Source organism: Hypanus sabinus (assembly GCF_030144855.1).
Source record: "Hypanus sabinus isolate sHypSab1 chromosome X1 unlocalized genomic scaffold, sHypSab1.hap1 SUPER_X1_unloc_18, whole genome shotgun sequence".
Classification (NCBI taxonomy): Eukaryota; Metazoa; Chordata; class Chondrichthyes; order Myliobatiformes; family Dasyatidae; genus Hypanus; species Hypanus sabinus.
Window position 1 is genome coordinate 145,307 of NW_026778966.1, and position 20,624 is coordinate 165,930.

General features: G+C 50.2%; 1 protein-coding gene across 2 annotated transcripts in view; it reads right to left on the reverse strand.

Annotated features, from left to right (window-relative positions):
* Positions 1-20,624, reverse strand: part of cdk5rap3 (CDK5 regulatory subunit associated protein 3) — an 87,867-nt gene that overhangs the window by 41,111 nt on the left and 26,132 nt on the right. For both annotated transcript variants that reach the window (XM_059957790.1, XM_059957791.1), the window contains exons 6-7: positions 18,024-18,202; positions 7,842-7,978 (exon numbers count right to left, since the gene is read on the reverse strand). In XM_059957790.1, coding sequence (XP_059813773.1) covers positions 7,842-7,978; positions 18,024-18,202 — 316 coding nt within the window. The remainder of the gene's footprint in view (positions 1-7,841; positions 7,979-18,023; positions 18,203-20,624) is intronic.

Genomic DNA, 20,624 nt, shown 5'->3' on the forward strand with positions numbered 1-20,624 from the left:
TGGGCCCAATAAACTGACGTAATTATGAAGAAGGCTCATCATCGGCTATATTTCATTAGGAGTTTGAGGGGTTTCGATCCGTCACCAAACTCTCCAGCAAATTTCTACAGATGTACCGTGGAGAGCATTCTAACTGGCTGCATCACCGTCTGGTAGGGGGGAGGGCAGGGGGACACTGAACAGGATCGAAATCAGGGAGTTGTGACAACCAACACACACAAAATGCTGGTGGAACACAGCAGGCCAGGCAGCATCTACAGGGAAAAGCACTGTCAACGTTTTGGGCCGAGACCCTTCGTCAGGACTCAAAACAGGTTCAATACCGCCCCCTGCTGACCGGGAGGATTCAGGAGAGTGGTCCCAACATCTAAAACAGGTTCAATACCGCCCCCTGCTGACCGGGAGTGTGAGGAGGATTCAGGAGAGTGGCCCCAACATCTAAAACAGGTTCAATACCGCCCCCTGCTGACCGGGAGGATTCAGGAGAGCAGCCCCAACATCTAAAACAGGTTCAATACCGCCCCCTGCTGACCGGGAGTGTGAGGAGGATTCAGGAGAGTGGTCCCAACATCTAAAACAGATTCAATACCGCCCCCTGCTGACCGGGAGGATTCAGGAGAGTGGTCCCAACATCTAAAACAGGTTCAATACCGCCCCCTGCTGACCGGGAGGATTCAGGAGAGTGGTCCCAACAACTAAAACAGGTTCAATACCGCCCCCTGCTGACCGGGAGGATTCAGGAGAGTGGTCCCAACATCTAAAACAGGTTCAATACCGCCTCCTGCTGACCGGGAGGATTCAGGAGAGTGGTCCCAACATCTAAAACAGGTTCAATACCGCCCCCTGCTGACCGGGAGGATTCAGGAGAGCAGCCCCAACATCGAAAACAGGTTCAATACCGCCCCCTGCTGACCGGGAGTGTGAGGAGGATTCAGGAGAGTGGTCCCAACATCTAAAACAGGTTCAATACCGCCCCCTGCTGACCGGGAGGATTCAGGAGAGTGGTCCCAACATCTAAAACAGGTTCAATACCGCCCCCTGCTGACCGGGAGGATTCAGGAGAGTGGTCCCAACATCTAAAACAGGTTCAATACCGCCTCCTGCTGACCGGGAGGATTCAGGAGAGTGGTCCCAACATCTAAAACAGGTTCAATACCACCCCCTGCTGACCAGGAGTGTGAGGAGGATTCAGGACAGTGGTCCCAACATCTAAAACAGGTTCAATACCGCCCCCTGCTGACCGGGAGGATTCAGGAGAGTGGTCCCAACATCTAAAACAGGTTCAATACCGCCCCCTGCTGACCGGGAGTGTGAGGAGGATTCCGGAGAGTGGTCCCAACATCGAAAACAGGTTCAATACCGCCCCCTGCTGACCGGGAGTGTGAGGAGGATTCAGGAGCGTGGTCCCAACATCTAAAACAGGTTCAATACCGTACCCTGCTGACCGGGAGGATTCAGGAGAGTGGTCCCAACATCTAAAACAGGTTCAATACCGCTCCCTCACACTCAGCGATTCAGGAACAGCTTCTTCCCCTCTGCCATCAGGGAGGAGGTACAGGAGCCTGAAGACACACACTCAGCGATTCAGGAACAGCTTCTTCCCCTCTGCCATCCGACTCTTAAATGGACGTTGAACCCGTGAACACTACCTCACTACATTTTTCTCTCTCTTTTTGCACTACATATGCCGGTGACGTTAAAGCTGATTCCGATAATTGCTCAGCTGCCAAATCCAGTGAGGTGGGACAGGAGGGGCAGGACGTTTCCCGTTGTGTGTGGGGGGGGGGTCAGTGTCTGGGAACGTAGGACACAGCCTCAGAACACAAGCGTGTCCCTTAGAACAGAGGCGAGCAGGCGTTTCTTCAGCTGGAAGGTGGAGAATGTGGAATTCATTGCCGCTGATGTCTGGGGGAGACAAGTCGTTGGGTACATTTAAAGGGGAGGTTGACGGGTTCTTGATTAGTCAAGGCATCAAGGGTTACGGGGCAGAAGGCAGGAGAATGGGGTTGAAAGGGATGATAGATCACCCATGATGGAATAGTGGAACAGACAGAAAACTGTGCTCCAATTCTGCTCCTCTGTCTTGTGGGCACGAGGAGTGGGTCCTCGAGCTTGGAGGTAGATGCTGGACGGACAGGCGAAGGAGGAGGGTGGGTGCCTGCCATTTCCTTAAAAGTTTTTAATTTTTTTTAATTGTTTGAGAAACAAGTGGTTGAATTAATCTGAACCAGTGCTCCTCGAAAACAGGCATCAACAGCAATATTCACACAGGCTTAAAAAAACTTCAGTTTACAAGAAGCACTGAAGCAAGTTAACCCAACAGCATTGGGAAACCCGACCAAGCCTGAATAACTGTAGATACTTGAATATTTACGGATTAATTCAAGCACTTGTTTCTCAAACAATTAAATCTGGTGATGGGATTTCACATACAATGGGAATTATCTGAATTGAATCTGAACATTTCCACTTCCATTGGGGGTTTTCCCCATTAACAGACCCCAACTGTAAGTGTAATTGTACAACCGTCCTCACTGATTTGAAGAACTGGGTCTCACAGGATTGCGCAGGTTACACACAAGGGTGTTCTCGACTCTTCAGTTCAGTTCGGTTCCAGTCCATTGTCATTTAGAAACCACAAATGCAATCACAACCATATGTGTTTGGAAACTTGGTTCCGTGCGCAATACAGATACGTTTCATCACATTTCTACAATAAATACCAAACAGAAGTGAAAAAAGGAAGTTTTAATTTTTAACGAATACTGATACTTGACATTAAGGGCAATTTTGCTTAAAAGAAGATGGATTTTGCTTAAATGGAAAGAAGCAGTCTCTCCTACTCATATGCAGTGGTTTGAAGACATTACGACTCATCTTAGTTTGGAGAAGATCCAGCGTTCTATTTCTAATTCAGTACAGTACTTTTATACAAAATGGGGTCCTTTTGTGAACTAAGAGTAGTAGTTGTGAGGTTTTGTTTTACGTAGCTGTTATTAATTATGTTATTCTTTGTTAACAACTTAGTGACACTTTAAAAAAAAATCTTTTTCCTTGTTCTTGCCCATTGGCTTTCTGGGTAGGGGCTAGATTTTTTTAATATATATATATAAAATTCCTTATGTATACTCTTTATAAATTTGCAGTATTAGTAATCATTACTGGAGTACTATATACACACATGTTACTCAGTCCTATACAGTTCCATTTTTCTATTGTCTGTATTCTGTTAGTAATTTTTTAATATATATACTCTGTATTTGTTATATATTCTCGTATACGTTAATAAAAATACTGAATGAGACATTAAGGGCAATTAAGAAACTCCTTAAGACAGGTACACGGACGATAAAAAAGCAGAGAGCTCCGTAGGTGGGAAGGGTGAGATTGGACCAGGACCATCAAGCAAGGAGCCCATGGACCTGAGGTTGGGAACTCTCAGGTTAGGCTGATCTTACAGTAGGTTAGGAGGTCGGCATAGCATTGCGGGCCGAAGGGCCTGGTCTGTACTGTAGTTCCACGTCCAATGATTTAGGAACAGCTTCTTCCCGTCTACTGTCAGATTTTCAAACGGTCCTCGAACCCATAAACGCTATTCCTTCCGCTGTTCATCTACAAAAATAGGTGGTGGGGTGGAGATGCATCTCTACCAAAGGAGGTGCAAGATGCTCCTTCCCTCCGCTAGCCTGCGGGTCACCCTTGGGCAAGGTGTAGCCCCTGCTTAGCAACCCCCCCCCCCCTCCGATCAGGGTCACGTGAAACCGTGGGGGCAGGTGGTGGACGGTCGTACGAGCAGCCGGTGCAGATCACAAGTCCTGGTGATGCGACCACTGACGCCAGGCAGACAATCTCTGACAAGTGTTGATAATGGCCGGGGGACACCCGTCTTGTAAAGACACTGCCCCAGAAGAAGGCAATGGCAAACCACTTCTGTAGAAAGATATGCCCAGAACAATCATGGTCAAAGACCGTGTTCGCCCACGTCATACGACACGGTACATAATGACGATAACATAAGAACATAAGAAATAGGAGCAGAGTCGGCCATCCGGCCCATCGAGCCTGTCCCGCCATTCAATAAGATCATGGCTGATCTGTCCGTAAACTCAGCTCCATCTACCTGCCTTTTCCCCATAACCCTTAATTCCCCTGCTATGTAAAAACCTATCAAAGTGTTTCTTAAATAGATTTAGTGAGGAAGCCTCAACTGCTTCCCTGGGCAGAGAATTCCACATTCACCACTCTCTGGGAAAAACAGTTCATCCTCATCTCCGTCCCAAGTCTTCTCCCCTGAATCTTGAGACAATGTCCCCTAGTTCTAGTCTCACCTACCAATGGAAACAACTTTCCTGCCTCTATCTTATCTACAGCTTTCAAAGTTTTGTATGTCTCTATAAGACCCCCTCTCATTCTTCTGAATTCCAGAGTATAGTCCCAGGCGACTCAATCTCTCCTCATGGATTAACCTCTTCATTCCTGGAATCAACCTGGTGAATCTTCTCTGCACCGCCTCCAAAGCCAGTATATCCTTCCTCAAGTACGGAGACCAGAACTGCACACAGTACTCCAGGTGCGGCCTCACCAGTACCCTGTATAGTTGCAGCATGACCTCCCTGCTCTTGAATTCAATCCCTCATTTCAATTCCTGCAAGCCGACTTCTTGTGATTCATGCACAAGCACTCCCAAGCCCCTCTGCACAGCAGCATGCTGTAATCTTTTACCATTTAAATAATAATCTGCTCTTCTATTATTCCTTCCAAAGTGGATGATCCCACATTTACCAACGTTGTATTCCATCTGCCAGAACTCGGTCCACTCACTTAACCTATCTATATCCCTCTGCAGACTCTCCACATTCTCTGTACAATTTGCTTTTCCACTCAGTTTAGTGTCAGCAGCAAATTTTCCTCCGAAACACTCAGTCCCCTCTTCCAAATCATCAATGTAAATGGTAAACAGCTGCGGGCCCAGCACCGACCCCTGCGACACCCCACTCACCACTGACTGCCAACCGGAGAAACACCCATTTATACCAACTCTCTGCCTCTATCGGTTAACCAATCACTATCCATGCCAATACACTTCCCCCAACTCCATGTATCTGTATCGTATTTATAAGTCTCTTGTGCGGCTCCTTATCGAACACCTTCTGGAAATCCAAGTAGACGACATCCACCTGTTCCCCTCTATCCACTGCACTCATTATGTCCTCAAAGAACTCCAGTACGTTTGTCAAACAGGACCTGCCCTTTCTGAATCCATGCTGCATCTGTCTAATGGGACCTCTCCTTTCTAAATGTCTCGCTATTTCTTCCTTAATGTCATGTGACATGGCACACGATGATGTCATACGACACAGCACATAATGATGATGTCATATGACACAACACATAATGAAGGTGATATATTGGGTTTTCAAGTATTGCATCCTTCTGCGGCCACAGAAAATTTTACGATACATGTCAGTGATAATAAGCCTGATTCAGATAGTTGAAGGGGGAGGATGAAGACGTGGCAACTTACTGGCCGTCCTAAGGGTTGAGCAGGGTAAATTGTTGTTGTTTTGCACAGAGGTTGGGATGCCGGGGCTGGTGGTGTACTTGGCATGGTAATGCAGCGTCTCTAATGTCAACTTAAAACACCAGCGATCGGGGATCAATTCCTACGTCCTACCCCCGTGGCCACGTGGGTTTCCTACGGGCACCCACATTCCAGAGACGTAGGGGTTAGGGTTAGCGACGCACTGGCAGCCTGGCAACACTCGCGGGCACTACACACGCCCCACTGCAGGTTTCGAGGCAACGCACACAGGCACAAAACACCTAAGGAACTCAGCAGGTCAGGCAGCACCTACGGAAATGAGACCTCTCAGCCCAAAACACTGGATAAGTAAACAAACACAAATAAATCCATTAATAAACATCGATTGTTTATTCATTTCCACAGACGCTGCCCGACCTGCTCAGTGGTTTGTGTGTTGTGCGTGCGTCTATGTGTGTGTCTGAATTTCAGCACCTGCAGACTAGCTTGTGTTCGTGGTTCACTGTGCAGATGTTGCGATCTGCATGTGACAGATCTTTAAAATCGTGGGAGGAAGCGTCGTTCGATCAGCTCATCTGCCATCGTGTGAAGAATAAAGATTTGTTTTATATGTCACATGTCTTAGGCATTGATATAGCCAGGGTGCCCAAAACTTTTGCAGAGTACTGTGTTTGTCAACGCGGAGCGGAGAGCGAGTTTGTAAATCTGACGGGAGCAAAGGATGTTGGGAATAGTGAGGGTGGAGCGCCGCGGGAGGGGTGTGGGGACAGGGGACAGAGAAGGAGTGCCAGGGGTCGGGGGTAGAGACACACCCAGCCCTGAGACACCAGGCAAGGTCATCCGATTCCAAACAATCGGTTTATTGATCGTTACAGAATGTCTCTCTGGTGCTTCCCACTCCATTCCCCTTTTCCCAGCCATGATTCCCCTCTCCCTTCCCCTTTCCCAACCATGATTCCCCCTCTCCCTTCCCCTTACCCCACCCACAATTCCCCTCTCCCTTCCCCTTTCCCAACCATGATTCCCCCACTCCCTTCCCCTTACCCCACCCACAATTCCCCTCTCCCTTCCCCTTTTCCCAACCATGATTCCCCTCTCCCTTCCCCTTTCCCCAACCACGATTCCCCTCTCCCTCCCCCTTTTCCCAACCATGATTCCCCTCTCCCTTCCCCTTTTCCCCACCATGATTCCCCTCTCCCTTCCCCTTTTCCCAACCATGATTTCCCTCTCCCTTCCCCTTTCCCCACCATGATTCCCCTCTCCCTTCCCCTTACCCCACCCACAATTCCCCTCTCCCTTCCCCTTTTCCCACCCACAATTCCCCTCTCCCTTCCCCCTTTCCCAACCATGATTTCCCTCTCCCTTCCCATTTTCCAACCATGATTCCCCTCTTCCTTCCCCTTTTCCCAACCATGATTCCCCTTCTCCCTTCTCCTTTTCCCCACCATGATTCCCTCTCCCTTCCCCTTTTCCCCACCATGATTCCCCTCTCCTCCTTTTCCCCACCATGATTCCCTCTCCCTTCCCCTTTTCCCCACCATGATTCCCCTCTCCTCCTTTTCCCCACCATGATTCCCTCTCCCTGCCCCCCTTCCCACTCTCAGTCCACAACAGAGACCCGTATCAGAATCGGGTTTATCATCACTCACACACGTCATGAAATTTGTTTTTTTATGCGGCAGCAGTACAGTGCGATAGATAGAATTACTACAGTACTGTGCAAAAGCCTTAGGCCCCCTGGCTTTACACACAGACACGCCAATGACTTTTACACGGGACCGTGCATTGAAACATACAGCGAAAGACGGCGCTTGCGTCAACGGCCGACGCAGTCCGAGGACGTGCAGGGGGCAGCCCACAAGTGTCGGTACGCTCCCCCACCACCGACAGAGCGTGGCCACAACTCACTGCCCGGAACGTCGCTGGACCGTAGGAGGAAACACACTGGGAGAACGCGCACGCTCCCAACGGACGGGGGGTGATCGCTGGCGTTAAGCATAGAGCGTTAAGCTGACCGCTGTGCTACCACACCGGCTCCCCCCGCCTGTCCCGTAATCCCCAATAACCCTGTCAAACAGAGAACGTAACACCCTTCCACTTCTGCTGAGCACCAGCCGCGGCCCGGGGGGGGGGGGGGGGGGGCCGCTGACCCCCCGCGGTACAACAGGATGACCGGGGTCACTGAGAAAACCACATTCCGCTACAACGAGCAACGAATCCCGGTGGAAAGGGAGTGCGGGAGCATCCCGGTGGAACGGGGAACGGCGGTGGAGAATCCCAGCAACTGTCGCAGACTTACCGGCCGCAAACAAACTCCACACAGGCTTCGTACAACTCGATGATGTCCGTGAGATCTCTGGCTCCCTCGGCGATATCATTGAGCGCGGACGGGAGATCCTTACAGAGAGAGAGTAGCTCCTGCCTAACGTCCTTTCCCTGATCGGGGGCAAAAAGACGAGGATGACAGATGCTTACAACCGTGATCTCCCTTCCCTTTTCCCAACCACGATTCCCCTCTCCCTTCCCCCTTTTCCCAACCACGATTCCCCTCTCCCTCCCCCATTTCCCAACCACGATTCCCCTCTCCCTTCCCCTTTCCCCAACCACGATTCCCCTCTCCCTTCCCCTTTCCCCAACCACGATTCCCCTCTCCCTTCCCCTTTCCCCAACCACGATTCCCCTCACCCTCCCCCTTTTCCCAACCACGATTCCCCTCTCCCTTCCCCTTTCCCCAACCACGATTCCCCTCTCCCTTCCCCTTTCCCCAACCACGATTCCCCTCTCCCTTCCCCTTTCCCCAACCACGATTCCCCTCTCCCTTCCCCTTTTCCCAACCACGATTCCCCTCTCCCTTCCCCTTTCCCCAACCACGATTCCCCTCTCCCTCCCCTTTTCCCAACCACGATTCCCCTCTCCCTCCACCTTTTCCCAACGATGATTCCCCTCTCCCTCCACCTTTTCCCAACCACGATTCCCCTCTCCCTCCACCTTTTCCCAACGATGATTCCCCTCTCCCTTCCCCTTTTCCCAACCACGATTCCCCTCTCCCTTCCCCTTTCCCCAACCACGATTCCCCTCTCCCTCCACCTTTTCCCAACCACGATTCCCCTCTCCCTCCACCTTTTCCCAACCACGATTCCCCTCTCCCTCCACCTTTTCCCAACGATGATTCCCCTCTCCCTCCACCTTTTCCCAACCACGATTCCCCTCTCCCTCCACCTTTTCCCAACCACGATTCCCCTCTCCCTCCACCTTTTCCCAACCATGATTCCCCTCTCCCTCCACCTTTTCCCAACCACGATTCCCCTCTCCCTCCACCTTTTCCCAACCACGATTCCCCTCTCCCTCCACCTTTTCCCAACCACGATTCCCCTCTCCCTGCCCCCTTTCCCACTCTCAGTCCACAATAGAGACCCAGGTTTATCATCACTCACATGTGGCATGAAATCTGTTTTTTTTTGAGGCAGCAATACGTGTAAAATTACTATAGTATTGTGCAAAAGTCTTGGGCACCCTAGCTATAGATATTCTGCTCTGTAAAACTCTGGTTAGGCCACACTTGGAGTACTGTGTCCAGTTCTGGTCGCCTCACTACAGGAAGGATGTGGAAGCATTGGAAAGGGTACAGAAGAGATTTACCAGGACTCTGCCTGGTTTAGAGAGTATGGATTATGATCGGAGATTTAGGGAGCTAGGGCTTTACTCTCCGGAGAGAAGGAGGATGAGAGGAGACATGATAGAGGAATACGATATATTAAGAGGAATAGACAGAGTGGACAGCCAGCGCCTCTTCCCCAGGGCACCACTGCTCAGTACAAGAGGACATGGCTTTAAGGGGAGGGAAGTTCAAGGGGGATATTAGAGGAAGGTTTTTCACTCAGAGAGTGGTTGGTACGTGGAATGCACTGCCTGAATCAGTGGTGGAGGCAGATACACTAGTGAAGTTTAAGAGACTACTAGACAGGTATATGGAGGAATTTAAGGTGGGGGGTTATATGGGAGGCAGGGTTTAAGGGTCGGCACAACATTGTGGGCCGAAGGGCCTGTACTGTGCTGTACTATTCTAGGTTCTATGCACGAGAACAGACACTTCTCAGATCAGGGACGTCTTGAATCGCGCCCTCAGCATTTTGGGGAGGGAGGGAGGGGGAGCAGCTAGATGTCTTGGTAGCTGTGACACAGGAAGGAAGAGCAAGGGGGTCCTGAAGAGAGAATTTAGAGAACTGGGGAGCAGGACCTCCTGGGTAATAATTTCTGGACAGCCGCCTGTGCCACACACCAGTGAGGGCAGAAACAGGATGATTTGGCAGATACGTGCGTGGCTGAGAAGCTGGTGCAGGGGGCAGGGCTTCAGGTTCTTGGATCACTGGGACCTCCCCTGGGGGGAGGTGTGACCTGTTCAAAAGCGACGGGTTGCACCTGAACCCGAGGGGGACCAATATTCTCGCGGGCAGGTTTGTTAGAGCTGTCGGGGAGGGTTTAAGCTAACTTGGCGGGGGGGGGTGGGAACCGGAGTGAAGGGACTCAGGGTAGGGCAGATGGTAAAAAAGCAAAAATAGTACAACTGCGGCTGACAAGGGAAGTCAAAGGAAATGTAAAAGCAAAAAAGAAGGCACGCAACAATCAGTGGGAAGACTTTTAAAGGATTGGGAAGCTTTTAAAAACGTACAGAGAGCAACTAGAAGAATCATTAGGAGGGGAAAAATATCAAACAATATCAAAGTGGATAGTAAAAACTTTTTCAAGTATGTAAAAAAATAAAAGAGAGATGAGAGTGGATATAGGACCGCTAGAAAATGAGGCAGGAGAAATAATAATGGCGGACAAGGAGATGGCAGGTGGACTAAATGAGTATTTTGCATCAGTCTTCACTGTGGAAGACACTAGCAGTGTGCCAGATGTTGAAGGGTGCGAGGGAAGAGAAGTGAGTACAGTTACTGTTACAAGTAAGAAGGTGCTCAAAAAAGCTGAAAGACCTAAAGGTACTTAAGTCACCTGGACCAGATGAACTGCACCCTAGACTTCTGAAAGAGGTAGCGGTAGAGATTGTGGAGACATTAGTAATGATCTTTCAAAAATCAAGGACTCTGGCATGGTGCCAGAGGACTGGAAAATCGCAAATGTCACTCCAGTCTTTAAGAAAGGAGGGAGACAGCAGAAAGGAAATGATAGACCAGTTAGCCTGACCTCAGTGGTTGGGAAGGTGTTGGAGTCAATTGTTAAGGGTGAGGTGATGGAGTACTTGGTGACACAGGACAAGATCGGACAAAGTCAGCATGGTTTCCTTAAGGAAAAATCTTGCCTGATAAATCTGTTGGAACTCTTTGTGCAGATTACACTTAGGGTAGATAAAGGGGATGCAGTCGATGTTGTATATTTGGACTTTCAGAAAGCCTTTGACAAGGTGCCACACGTGAGGCTGCTTATCAAGTTAAGTTACTAACATGATTAGTACATTGGTTGATTGGTAGGAGGCAGCGAGTGGGAATAAAAGGATCCTTTTCTGGTTAGCTGCCAGTGACTAGTGGTGTTCCACAGGGGTCGGTGTTGGGACCGCTTCTTTTTATGCTGTATACAAATGATTTAGATGATGGAATAGATGACTTTGTAGCCAAGTTTGCAGATGATACGAAGATTGGTGGAGGGGCAGGTAGTGTTGAGGAAACAGGTAAGATGCGGAACAACTTACATAGATTAGGAGAAAGGGCAAGCAAGTGGCAAATAAAATTCAGTGTTGGAAAATGCACGGCCATGCACTCTGGTAGTAGAAGTACCATTTTTTAAATGGGGAGAAAATCCAAAAATCTGAGATGCGAAGGGAGTTGGGAGTCCCTGTGCAGAACACCCTGAAGGTTAACTTGCAGGTCGAGTCATTGGTGAGGAAGGCAAATGCCATGTAGCATTCATTTCAAGAGGTCTAGACTACAAGAGCAGGGATGTGATGCTGAGGCTTTATAAGGCACTGGTGAGGCCTCACCTTGAGAACTGTGAACAGTTTTGGGCCCCACATCTTAGAAACGATGTGCTGGCATTGGAGATGGTTCAGAGGAGGTTCACAAGGATGATTCCAGGAATGAAAGGGTTATCATACGAGGGACGTTTGACGGCTCTGGGTCTGTACTCGTTGGAATTCAGAAGGATGAGGGGGGAATCTCACTGAAACCTTTTTCAGTGTGGACAGAGTAGATGTGGAAAGGATGTTTCCCATGATGGGAGAGTCTAGGACAAGAGGGCACAGCCTCAGGATAGAGGGGCGTCCATTTAAAACAGAGACACGGATAAATTTCTTTAGCCAGAGGCTGGTGAATTTGTGGAATCTGTTGCCACGTGCAGCTGTGGCCGGGTTGTTGGGTGTATTTAAGGCAGAGATTGATCGGTTCTTGATTGGACACGGCATTGGAGGTTACGGGGAGGAGGCCGGGGAGTGGGGCTGAGGAGGGGGGAAAAAGATGATCAAGCGTGATCGAATGGCGGAGCAGACTCGATGGGCCAGATGGCTTAATTCTGCTCCTGCGTCTTCTGGCCAAACAAGCCTGTACTGCCCAATAACACAGCCACGTGAACAAATAGCCTATTAACCTGCAGGTCTTTGGACTGTAGGAGGGAACCAGAGCACCAAGAGGAAATCTGCCCGGTCATGACTCGTGACAGTCAGTGGCGGGAATTGAACCTGGGCTGTCAGCCGTGCAACAGAGCCCAGCTAATGCTTACGCTACGGAGCCGCCCCACCCCGCATATGCAAATGGGGGGAGCGCCGTACCTCTGCCACAAAACAAGAAATTTCCATGGGATCGTAAGATTTACGGATCAGAGTACGACCATTTGGATGGGTGGGTTAGCAGTTCCGTGGATGGTGTGCTGAACGATGTTGTTCTGGATATTAAACAAAGGTCCAGGTGGAACTCAGATCACTTGTAGATATCAGACCATGAGATAGAGGAGCAGATCGAGGCCATTTGGCCCATCGAGACTCCGTGGCGTCATGGCTGACCCATTACCCTCTCACCCCCCCAATCTCCTGCCTTCACCACCACACCCCTGCCCCCCATCCCTTCACACCCTGACCAATCAGGAACCCATCAACCTCTGCTTTCAATACACCCAATGACTCGGCCTCCACAGCCGCCTGCGATAATTAATTCCACAAATTCACCACCCTCTGGCTAAAGAAATTCTTCCTCTTCTCCGTTTTTAATGGATGCCCATCTTTTCTGAGGCTGTGCCCTCTGGCCCTAGACTCCCCCACTATAGGAAACATCCTCTCCACATCCACTCTATCTGTGTCCTCTGGTCCTAGACTCCCCCACTATAGGAAACATCCTCTCCACATCCACTCTATCTGTGTCCTCTGGTCCTGGACTCCCCCACTGTAGGAAACATCCTCTCCACATCCACTCTATCTGTGTCCTCTGGTCCTGGACTCCCCCACTGTAGGAAACATCCTCTCCACATCCACTCTATCTGTGTCCTCTGGTCCTGGACTCCCCCACTGTAGGAAACATCCTCTCCACATCCACTCTATCTGTGTCCTCTGGTCCTGGACTCCCCCACTATAGGAAACATCCTCTCCACATCCACTCTATCTGTGTCCTCTGGTCCTAGACTCCCCCACTATAGGAAACATCCTCTCCACATCCACTCTATCTGTGTCCTCTGGTCCTGGACTCCCCCACTATAGGAAACATACTCTCCACATCCACTCTATCTGTGTCCTCTGGTCCTAGACTCCCCCACTATAGGAAACATCCTCTCCACATCCACTCTATCTGTGTCCTCTGGTCCTGGACTCCCCCACTATAGGAAACATACTCTCCATATCCACTCTATCTGTGTCCTCTGGTCCTAGACTCCCCCACTATAGGAAACATCCTCTCCACATCCAGTCTCTCTGTGTCCTCTGGTCCTAGACTCCCCCACTATAGGAAACATACTCTCCACATCCACTCTATCTGTGTCCTCTGGTCCTAGACTCCCCCACTGTAGGAAACATCCGCTCCACATCCACTCTATCTGTGCCCTCTGGTCCTAGACTCCCCCACTATAGGAAACATCCTCTCCATATCCACTCTATCTGTGTCCTCTGGTCCTGGACTCCCCCACTGTAGGAAACATCCTCTCCACATCCACTCTATCTGTGTCCTCTGGTCCTAGACTCCCCCACTATAGGAAACATCCTCTCCATATCCACTCTATCTGTGTCCTCTGGTCCTGGACTCCCCCACTGTAGGAAACATCCTCTCCACATCCACTCTATCTGTGTCCTCTGGTCCTGGACTCCCCCACTGTAGGAAACATCCTCTCCACATCCACTCTATCTGTGTCCTCTGGTCCTGGACTCCCCCACTATAGGAAACATCCTCTCCACATCCACTCTATCTGTGTCCTCTGGTCCTAGACTCCCCCACTATAGGAAACATCCTCTCCACATCCACTCTATCTGTGTCCTCTGGTCCTGGACTCCCCCACTATAGGAAACATACTCTCCACATCCACTCTATCTGTGTCCTCTGGTCCTAGACTCCCCCACTATAGGAAACATCCTCTCCACATCCACTCTATCTGTGTCCTCTGGTCCTGGACTCCCCCACTATAGGAAACATACTCTCCATATCCACTCTATCTGTGTCCTCTGGTCCTAGACTCCCCCACTATAGGAAACATCCTCTCCACATCCAGTCTCTCTGTGTCCTCTGGTCCTAGACTCCCCCACTATAGGAAACATACTCTCCACATCCACTCTATCTGTGTCCTCTGGTCCTAGACTCCCCCACTATAGGAAACATCCTCTCCACATCCACTCTATCTGTGTCCTCTGGTCCTGGACTCCCCCACTGTAGGAAACATCCTCTCCACATCCACTCTATCTGTGTCCTCTGGTCCTAGACTCCCCCACTATAGGAAACATCCTCTCCACATCCACTCTATCTGTGTCCTCTGGTCCTAGACTCCCCCACTATAGGAAACATCCTCTCCACATCCACTCTACCTGTGTCCTCTGGTCCTGGACTCCCCCACTGTAGGAAACATCCTCTCCACATCCACTCTATCTGTGTCCTCTGGTCCTAGACTCCCCCACTATAGGAAACATCCTCTCCACATCCACTCTATCTGTGTCCTCTGGTCCTAGACTCCCCCACTATAGGAAACATCCTCTCCACATCCACTCTACCTGTGTCCTCTGGTCCTAGACTCCCCCACCATAGGAAACATCCTCTCCACATCCGCTCTATCGCTGTCCTCTGGTCCTAGACTCCCCCACTATAGGAAACATCCTCTCCACATCCACTCTATCTGTGTCCTCTGGTCCTAGACTCCCCCACTATAGGAAACATCCTCTCCACATCCACTCTATCTGTGTCCTCTGGTCCTAGACTCCCCCACTATAGGAAACATCCTCTCCACGTCCACTCTATCAAGGCCTTTCACCGTTCGAAAGGTTTCAGTGAGATCCCTCCCGTCAGTCTCCTGAATTCCAGTGAATACAGACACAGAGCCATCAAACGCTCTTCAAATGACAAGCCATTGAATCTTAGAACCTCCTCTGAGCCGTCACCAACGTCAGCACGTCCTTCTTTGATAAGGGGCCCACAACTGCTCACAGTACATAGTGACATAGAAAACCTACAGCACAATACAGGCCCTTCTGCCCACAAAACTGTGCCGAACATCTCCCTACCTTAGAACTACCTAGGCCGGGGGTCGGCAACCTGCGGCTCCCGAGCCATTTGTGGCTCTTTCACCTCTGTGCTGCGGCTCCCTGTGGCTTTGGGAAATAATTGGTCAGTATTTAATTAAAATGTATTTTATGTTAGTTTGTTAGCTTTTGAAATGTAATTCTAAATTTGAAGATTATGGTGATCTTGTACAATCTAAGTGTGGCGACACATTTCCTGCCACATCCGAAACAATTAGCCAGCATTCCGGCTAAGGGAGATAGCCTACGGGGGTTTGTGAGTACGCGTCTTTTGCAGCATCTGCGTCCATGGGGGCTGGGTTGAGGGAGGCTTAAAAGCAAGGCTGTTTAGTTCGAATAAAGCTATCTTTGACTGCAGTTTACTGACACCGCTACAACGTGTTTTTATCGCTGGCTGTCCAGACGGAAGGTGCTGAAACGCTTTGTCGCGTGTCTGGAAGAAGTGAAAACTTTCCTGGGCAGCAAAGGGCTCAGCTTTCCTGAGCTGGAACAGCCAGAGTGGCTGGAAAAGCTACACTTCATGGTAGACATGACAGCGCACCTGAACACGCTGAACACAGCTCTTCAACGGGGTAAGGACGTACAGCCCTGCACATGTTGGAGGATGTTTTGGCATTCAAGCGCAAGTTGACAGTGCTTGCCAGAGATTTACAGAAAGGCACATGGTCTCACTTCCCCAATTTGAGAGTTCAAACACGGTCACGACATGATAATTTCGGAGTATTTACATTCTGCAATCATCGCAATGCAAACATCGTTTGGGAAACGCTTCTGTGAGTTCAGAGAGGAAAAAAACACATTATCCTTCCCGGTCACTCCCTTAAGCATCGATCCTTCCCTACTGAATACGACTGCATTGGCAGGTGTGAGTCAACCTGATCTTGAGATGGAACTGGCCGACATAGCCGACAAAGACATATGGGTGTCCAAGTTTAGACGCTTGACAGCAGACCTTGAAGATGTTGCCCGTCAGAAGGCCGTTCTTGCTCAGAAACACAAATGGAGTGATATTGAAAACCTTCCAAAACCGGACAAACTTGTGTTCGAAACATGGAATGCTATGCCCGACATTTATGTAAACATTAAAAAGTATGCGCTTTGAGTCCTGTCGATCTTTGGATCCACATATGTAAGTGAGCAGGTGTTCTCCAACATGAACTTTATTAAAAACAAACATTGCGCACACCTCACAGATGACAGCTTGCGATCCTGTGTAAAGATGAAGGTGACGTCATACAGCCCTGATGTGCAGACGCTGTGCGCTGAGGTCCAGGAGCAGAAATCCCATTAACCAAGTATGATAAATATTTTAATTGCCTATTATTTTATGTATATTCATATTTTTTCATTGTTCAGTGAAATAGTCCTTTTATTTTTCAGGCTGACAGCTGGCTGATGTTATTTTTGGTTTGCTGCTGGCGGAAAATTTAAGTTCGGCGTTTTTCATAAATACAAGAAGGACTCAAATAGACATTGAGTATTTTACTTAAAAGTAACTTTCAACCCAACGTCTTTTTTTTGGAGTTCAAAATGTTTTTGTTGCATGCAGAAATGTAATTTCGTTTTCTCTGCAGGAGTTCATCAATTTCATAAATGCAACACATTATAGTTTGTTTATACATAGCATAAAGGCAAAAAAAACCCGTTGTATGCAGTGTTATTTCATTTTAAATGTCAAACGGGTTTTGCGGCTCCCAGTGTTTTCTTTTCTGTGGGAAACGGGTCCAAGTGGCTCTTTCAGTGGTAAAGGTTGCTGACCCCTGACCTAGGCTTTACCCATAGCCCTCTATTTTTTTAAACTCCATGTACTTATTCAGGAGTCTCTTAAAAGACCCTATCGTATCCGCCTCCACCACCGTTACCGGCAGCCCATTCCACACACTCACCACTCTCTGTGTAAAAAACTTACCCCTGACATCTCCTCTGTACCTACTCCCCAGCACCTTAAATCTGTGTCCCCTTGTGGCAACCATTTCAGCCCTGGGAAAAAAAGCCTCTGACTATCCACACGATCAATGCCTCTCATCATCTTGTCCACCTCTATCAGGTCACCTCTCATCCTCCGTCACTCCAAGGAGAAAAGGCCGAGTTCACTCAACCTATTCTCATAAGGCACGCTCCCCAATCCAGGCAACATCCTTGTAAATCTCCTCTGCACCCTTTCTATGGTTTCCACATCCTTCCTGTAGTGAGGCGACCAGAACTGAGCACAGTACTCCAAGTGGGATCCGACCAGGGTCCTATATAGCTGCAACATTACCTCTCAGCTCCTAAACTCAATCCTACGATTGATGAAGGCCAAAACACCAGATGCCTTCTTAACCACAGAGTCAACCTGCGCAGCTGCTTTGAGCATCCTATGGACTCAGACCCCAAGATCCCTCTGATCCTCCACACTGCCAAGAGTCTTGCCATTAATACTATATTCCGCCATCATATTTGACCAACCAAAATGAACCACCTCAGGCTGATCAAGTCCCCTGAAAAAGAACGGTGGCTTCACATTTGCCCTCCTCATCACCGAATCAAGCTGCAAATTAACCTGCAGGGAACCCCAAGGACTCCCAAGTCCCTTTGCACCTCGGACTTCTGAATTTTCTCTCCGTTTGGGAGGCAGCCTACAATCTCCCATGATAATAAACCCGATTCCGACTCAGCCAATACAGGCCCCGATCCCTTCCCAGCCAATATCCCACTCCTGTCACGATCCAGCACGGGAAACGTCGCACAATATCCCGAGTCTGGCCAGACCAGGGATTGCGCAGAGCGGACCGCGGGCCGACGTACCGTGATTCCGAACTGCCTGCAGGAGGCGCAGAACTTGTCCCGCAGGGAGGCTGCGTTGTTGACGTAATCCATCTCCTTGCGGGCGTACTCCTGCTGCAGCTGCTGACACTTGCTGATCTGCTTCTTCAGCGAGGGGATCTCGTAGCTGACGTTACGCACCAGCAGGCTGGCCAGCTCAACTGTCGTCAGAGCACAAGGTCAACCCATCAGCTTTAATCTACATTCCCCCTTCCTCAAAACTTACCAAGCTAACAAAACACACATATCTGTCACCGTATACAACCCTGACATTAATTCTTTTCTGTGTATACCCAATAAATCTATAGAATAATAAGCATAACAGAATCAATGAAAGACCGCCCGAATTGGGGGTTCAACCAAGCTGCAAAAGACAACGAACTGTGCAAATAAAAGAAAAAAACAATAATAATGAATAAATATCAAGAACGTGAGGTGAAGAGTCCTTGAAATTGAGTCCCTTGGTTGAGGGTTTCAGTGACGGGGCAAGTAACTGTGGTTCAAGGGCCTGATGGGATAATAACTGTTCCTGAACCTGGTGGTGTGGATCCCGAGGCTCCTGTACCTCCTTCCTGATGGTTGAGGGGGTAATAACTGTTCCTGAACCTGGTGGTGTGGGTCCTAAGGCTCCTGTACCTCCTTCCTGATGGTTGAGGGGTAATAACTGTCCCTGAACCTGGTGGTGTGGGACCTGAGGCTCCTGTACCTCCTTCCTGATGGTTGAGGGGTAATAACTGTTCCTGAACCTGGTGGTGTGGGACCTGAGGCTCATGTACCTCCTTCCTGATGGTTGAGGGGTAATAACTGTTCCTGAACCTGGTGGTGTGGGTCCTGAGGCTCCTGTGTGTGTGGAGGGTGTGTAACTGTGGGTAACTGGGGGTGTGTTGGGGTGGGTCAGTGAGTGATTGGGGGTGTGGAGGGGTGGGTCAGTGGGTGATTGGGGGTGTGTGGAGGGGTGGGTCACTGGGTGGTTGGGGGTGTGGAGGGGTGGGTTAATGGGTGACTGCAGGTGTGTTGGGGTGGGTCAGTGAGTGACTGGGGGTGTGGAGGTGTGGGTCAGTGGGTGGTTGGGGGTGTGGAGGTGTGGGTCAGTGGGTGGTTGGGGGTGTGGAGGTGTGGGTCAGTGGGTGGTTGGGGGTGCGGAGGGATGGGTCAGTGGGTGATTGGGGGTGTGGAGGGGTGGGTCAGTGGGTGATTGGGGTGTGGAGGGGTGGGTCAATGGGTGATTGGGGGGTGTGGACTGGTGGGTCAGTGGGCGATTGGGGGTGTGGAGGGGTGGGTCAGTAGGTGATTGGGGGAGTGGAGGGGAGGGTCAGTGGGTGGTGGGGGTGTAGAGGGGTGGGTCGGTGGGTGGTTGGGGGAGTGTAGAGGGGTGGGTCAGTGGGTGATTGGGGGTGTGTAGGGGTGGGTTACTGGGTGTTTGGGGGTGTAGAAGGGTGGGTCAGTGTGTGATTGGGGGTGTGGAGGGGTGGGTCAGTGGGTGGTTGGGGGTGCGGAAGGGTGGGTCAGTGTGTGATTGGGGGTGTGGAGGGGTGGGTCAGTGGGTGATTGGGGGTGCGGAGGGGTGAGTCAGTGGGTGTTTGGGGGTGTAGAAGGGTGGGTCAGTGGGTGGTTGGGGGTGTAGAAGGGTGGGTCAGTGGGTGTTTGGGGTGTGGAGGGGTGGGTCAGTGGGTGGTTGGGGGTGTAGAAGGGTGGGTCAGTGGGTGATTGGGGGTGTGGAGGGGTGGGTCAGTGGGTGACTGGGGGTGTAGAGGGGTGGGTCAGTGGGTGATTGGGGGTGTGGAGGGGTGGGTCAGTGGGTGATTGGGGGTGTGGAGGGGTGGGTCAGTGGGTGGTGGTGTTGATCAGCCTCACTGCTTGGGGAAAGTCACTGTTTTTCTGAGTCTGGTCTTCAGTTGTTAATACACAAATGATAGATAAGTAAACCTGAAATGGAAAACAGGAAGAACTCCTTCGGTTGCACTCTGCAGTGCAGACTCGAGGGGCCGAATGGTCTACTTCTGCACCTATTGTCTATTGTTGTCTCTGATGGTTTTAAATTCACATTAGGGGCCTGAGCTGCACCTTTCACCCGAGAGCCATGACGAACTCTGACCCTCCGCCACAAAGGTGGTGGCACAAACCTCCGACAGAGCCACGGGCGCCATTCTGCCCCATCGCGGCAACACAAGTCCAGGGAGAAAAATTACTAGATCGAAGCCCGGGTGTCCACTGGAGGCCTGGAGGTTGAGGTCTGAGTCCGTGGAGATTCGAAGGCCCAATGTCTGAGAATCTATGAGAATCCATCGGGGAATTCGAAGGCTCATTGTCTGGCAACGACATTTCACTGCAGGTATCGATGCCATGTCGATAGATGAATTTGAATGTGAACAGGGGGTTTCTACGCTGTCCACCTCGAATGGTGGTTTCTTCAATCCCTACCGAGCTGTGCAGTTCCACCTGGAAGCTCTCTTCTTGCTGCTGCCATCAGGAAGGAGGTGCAGGAGCCTCAGGACCCACACCACCAGGTTCAGGAACAGTTATTACCCCCTCAACCATCAGGAAGGAGGTGCAGGAGCCTCAGGACCCACACCACCTGGTTCA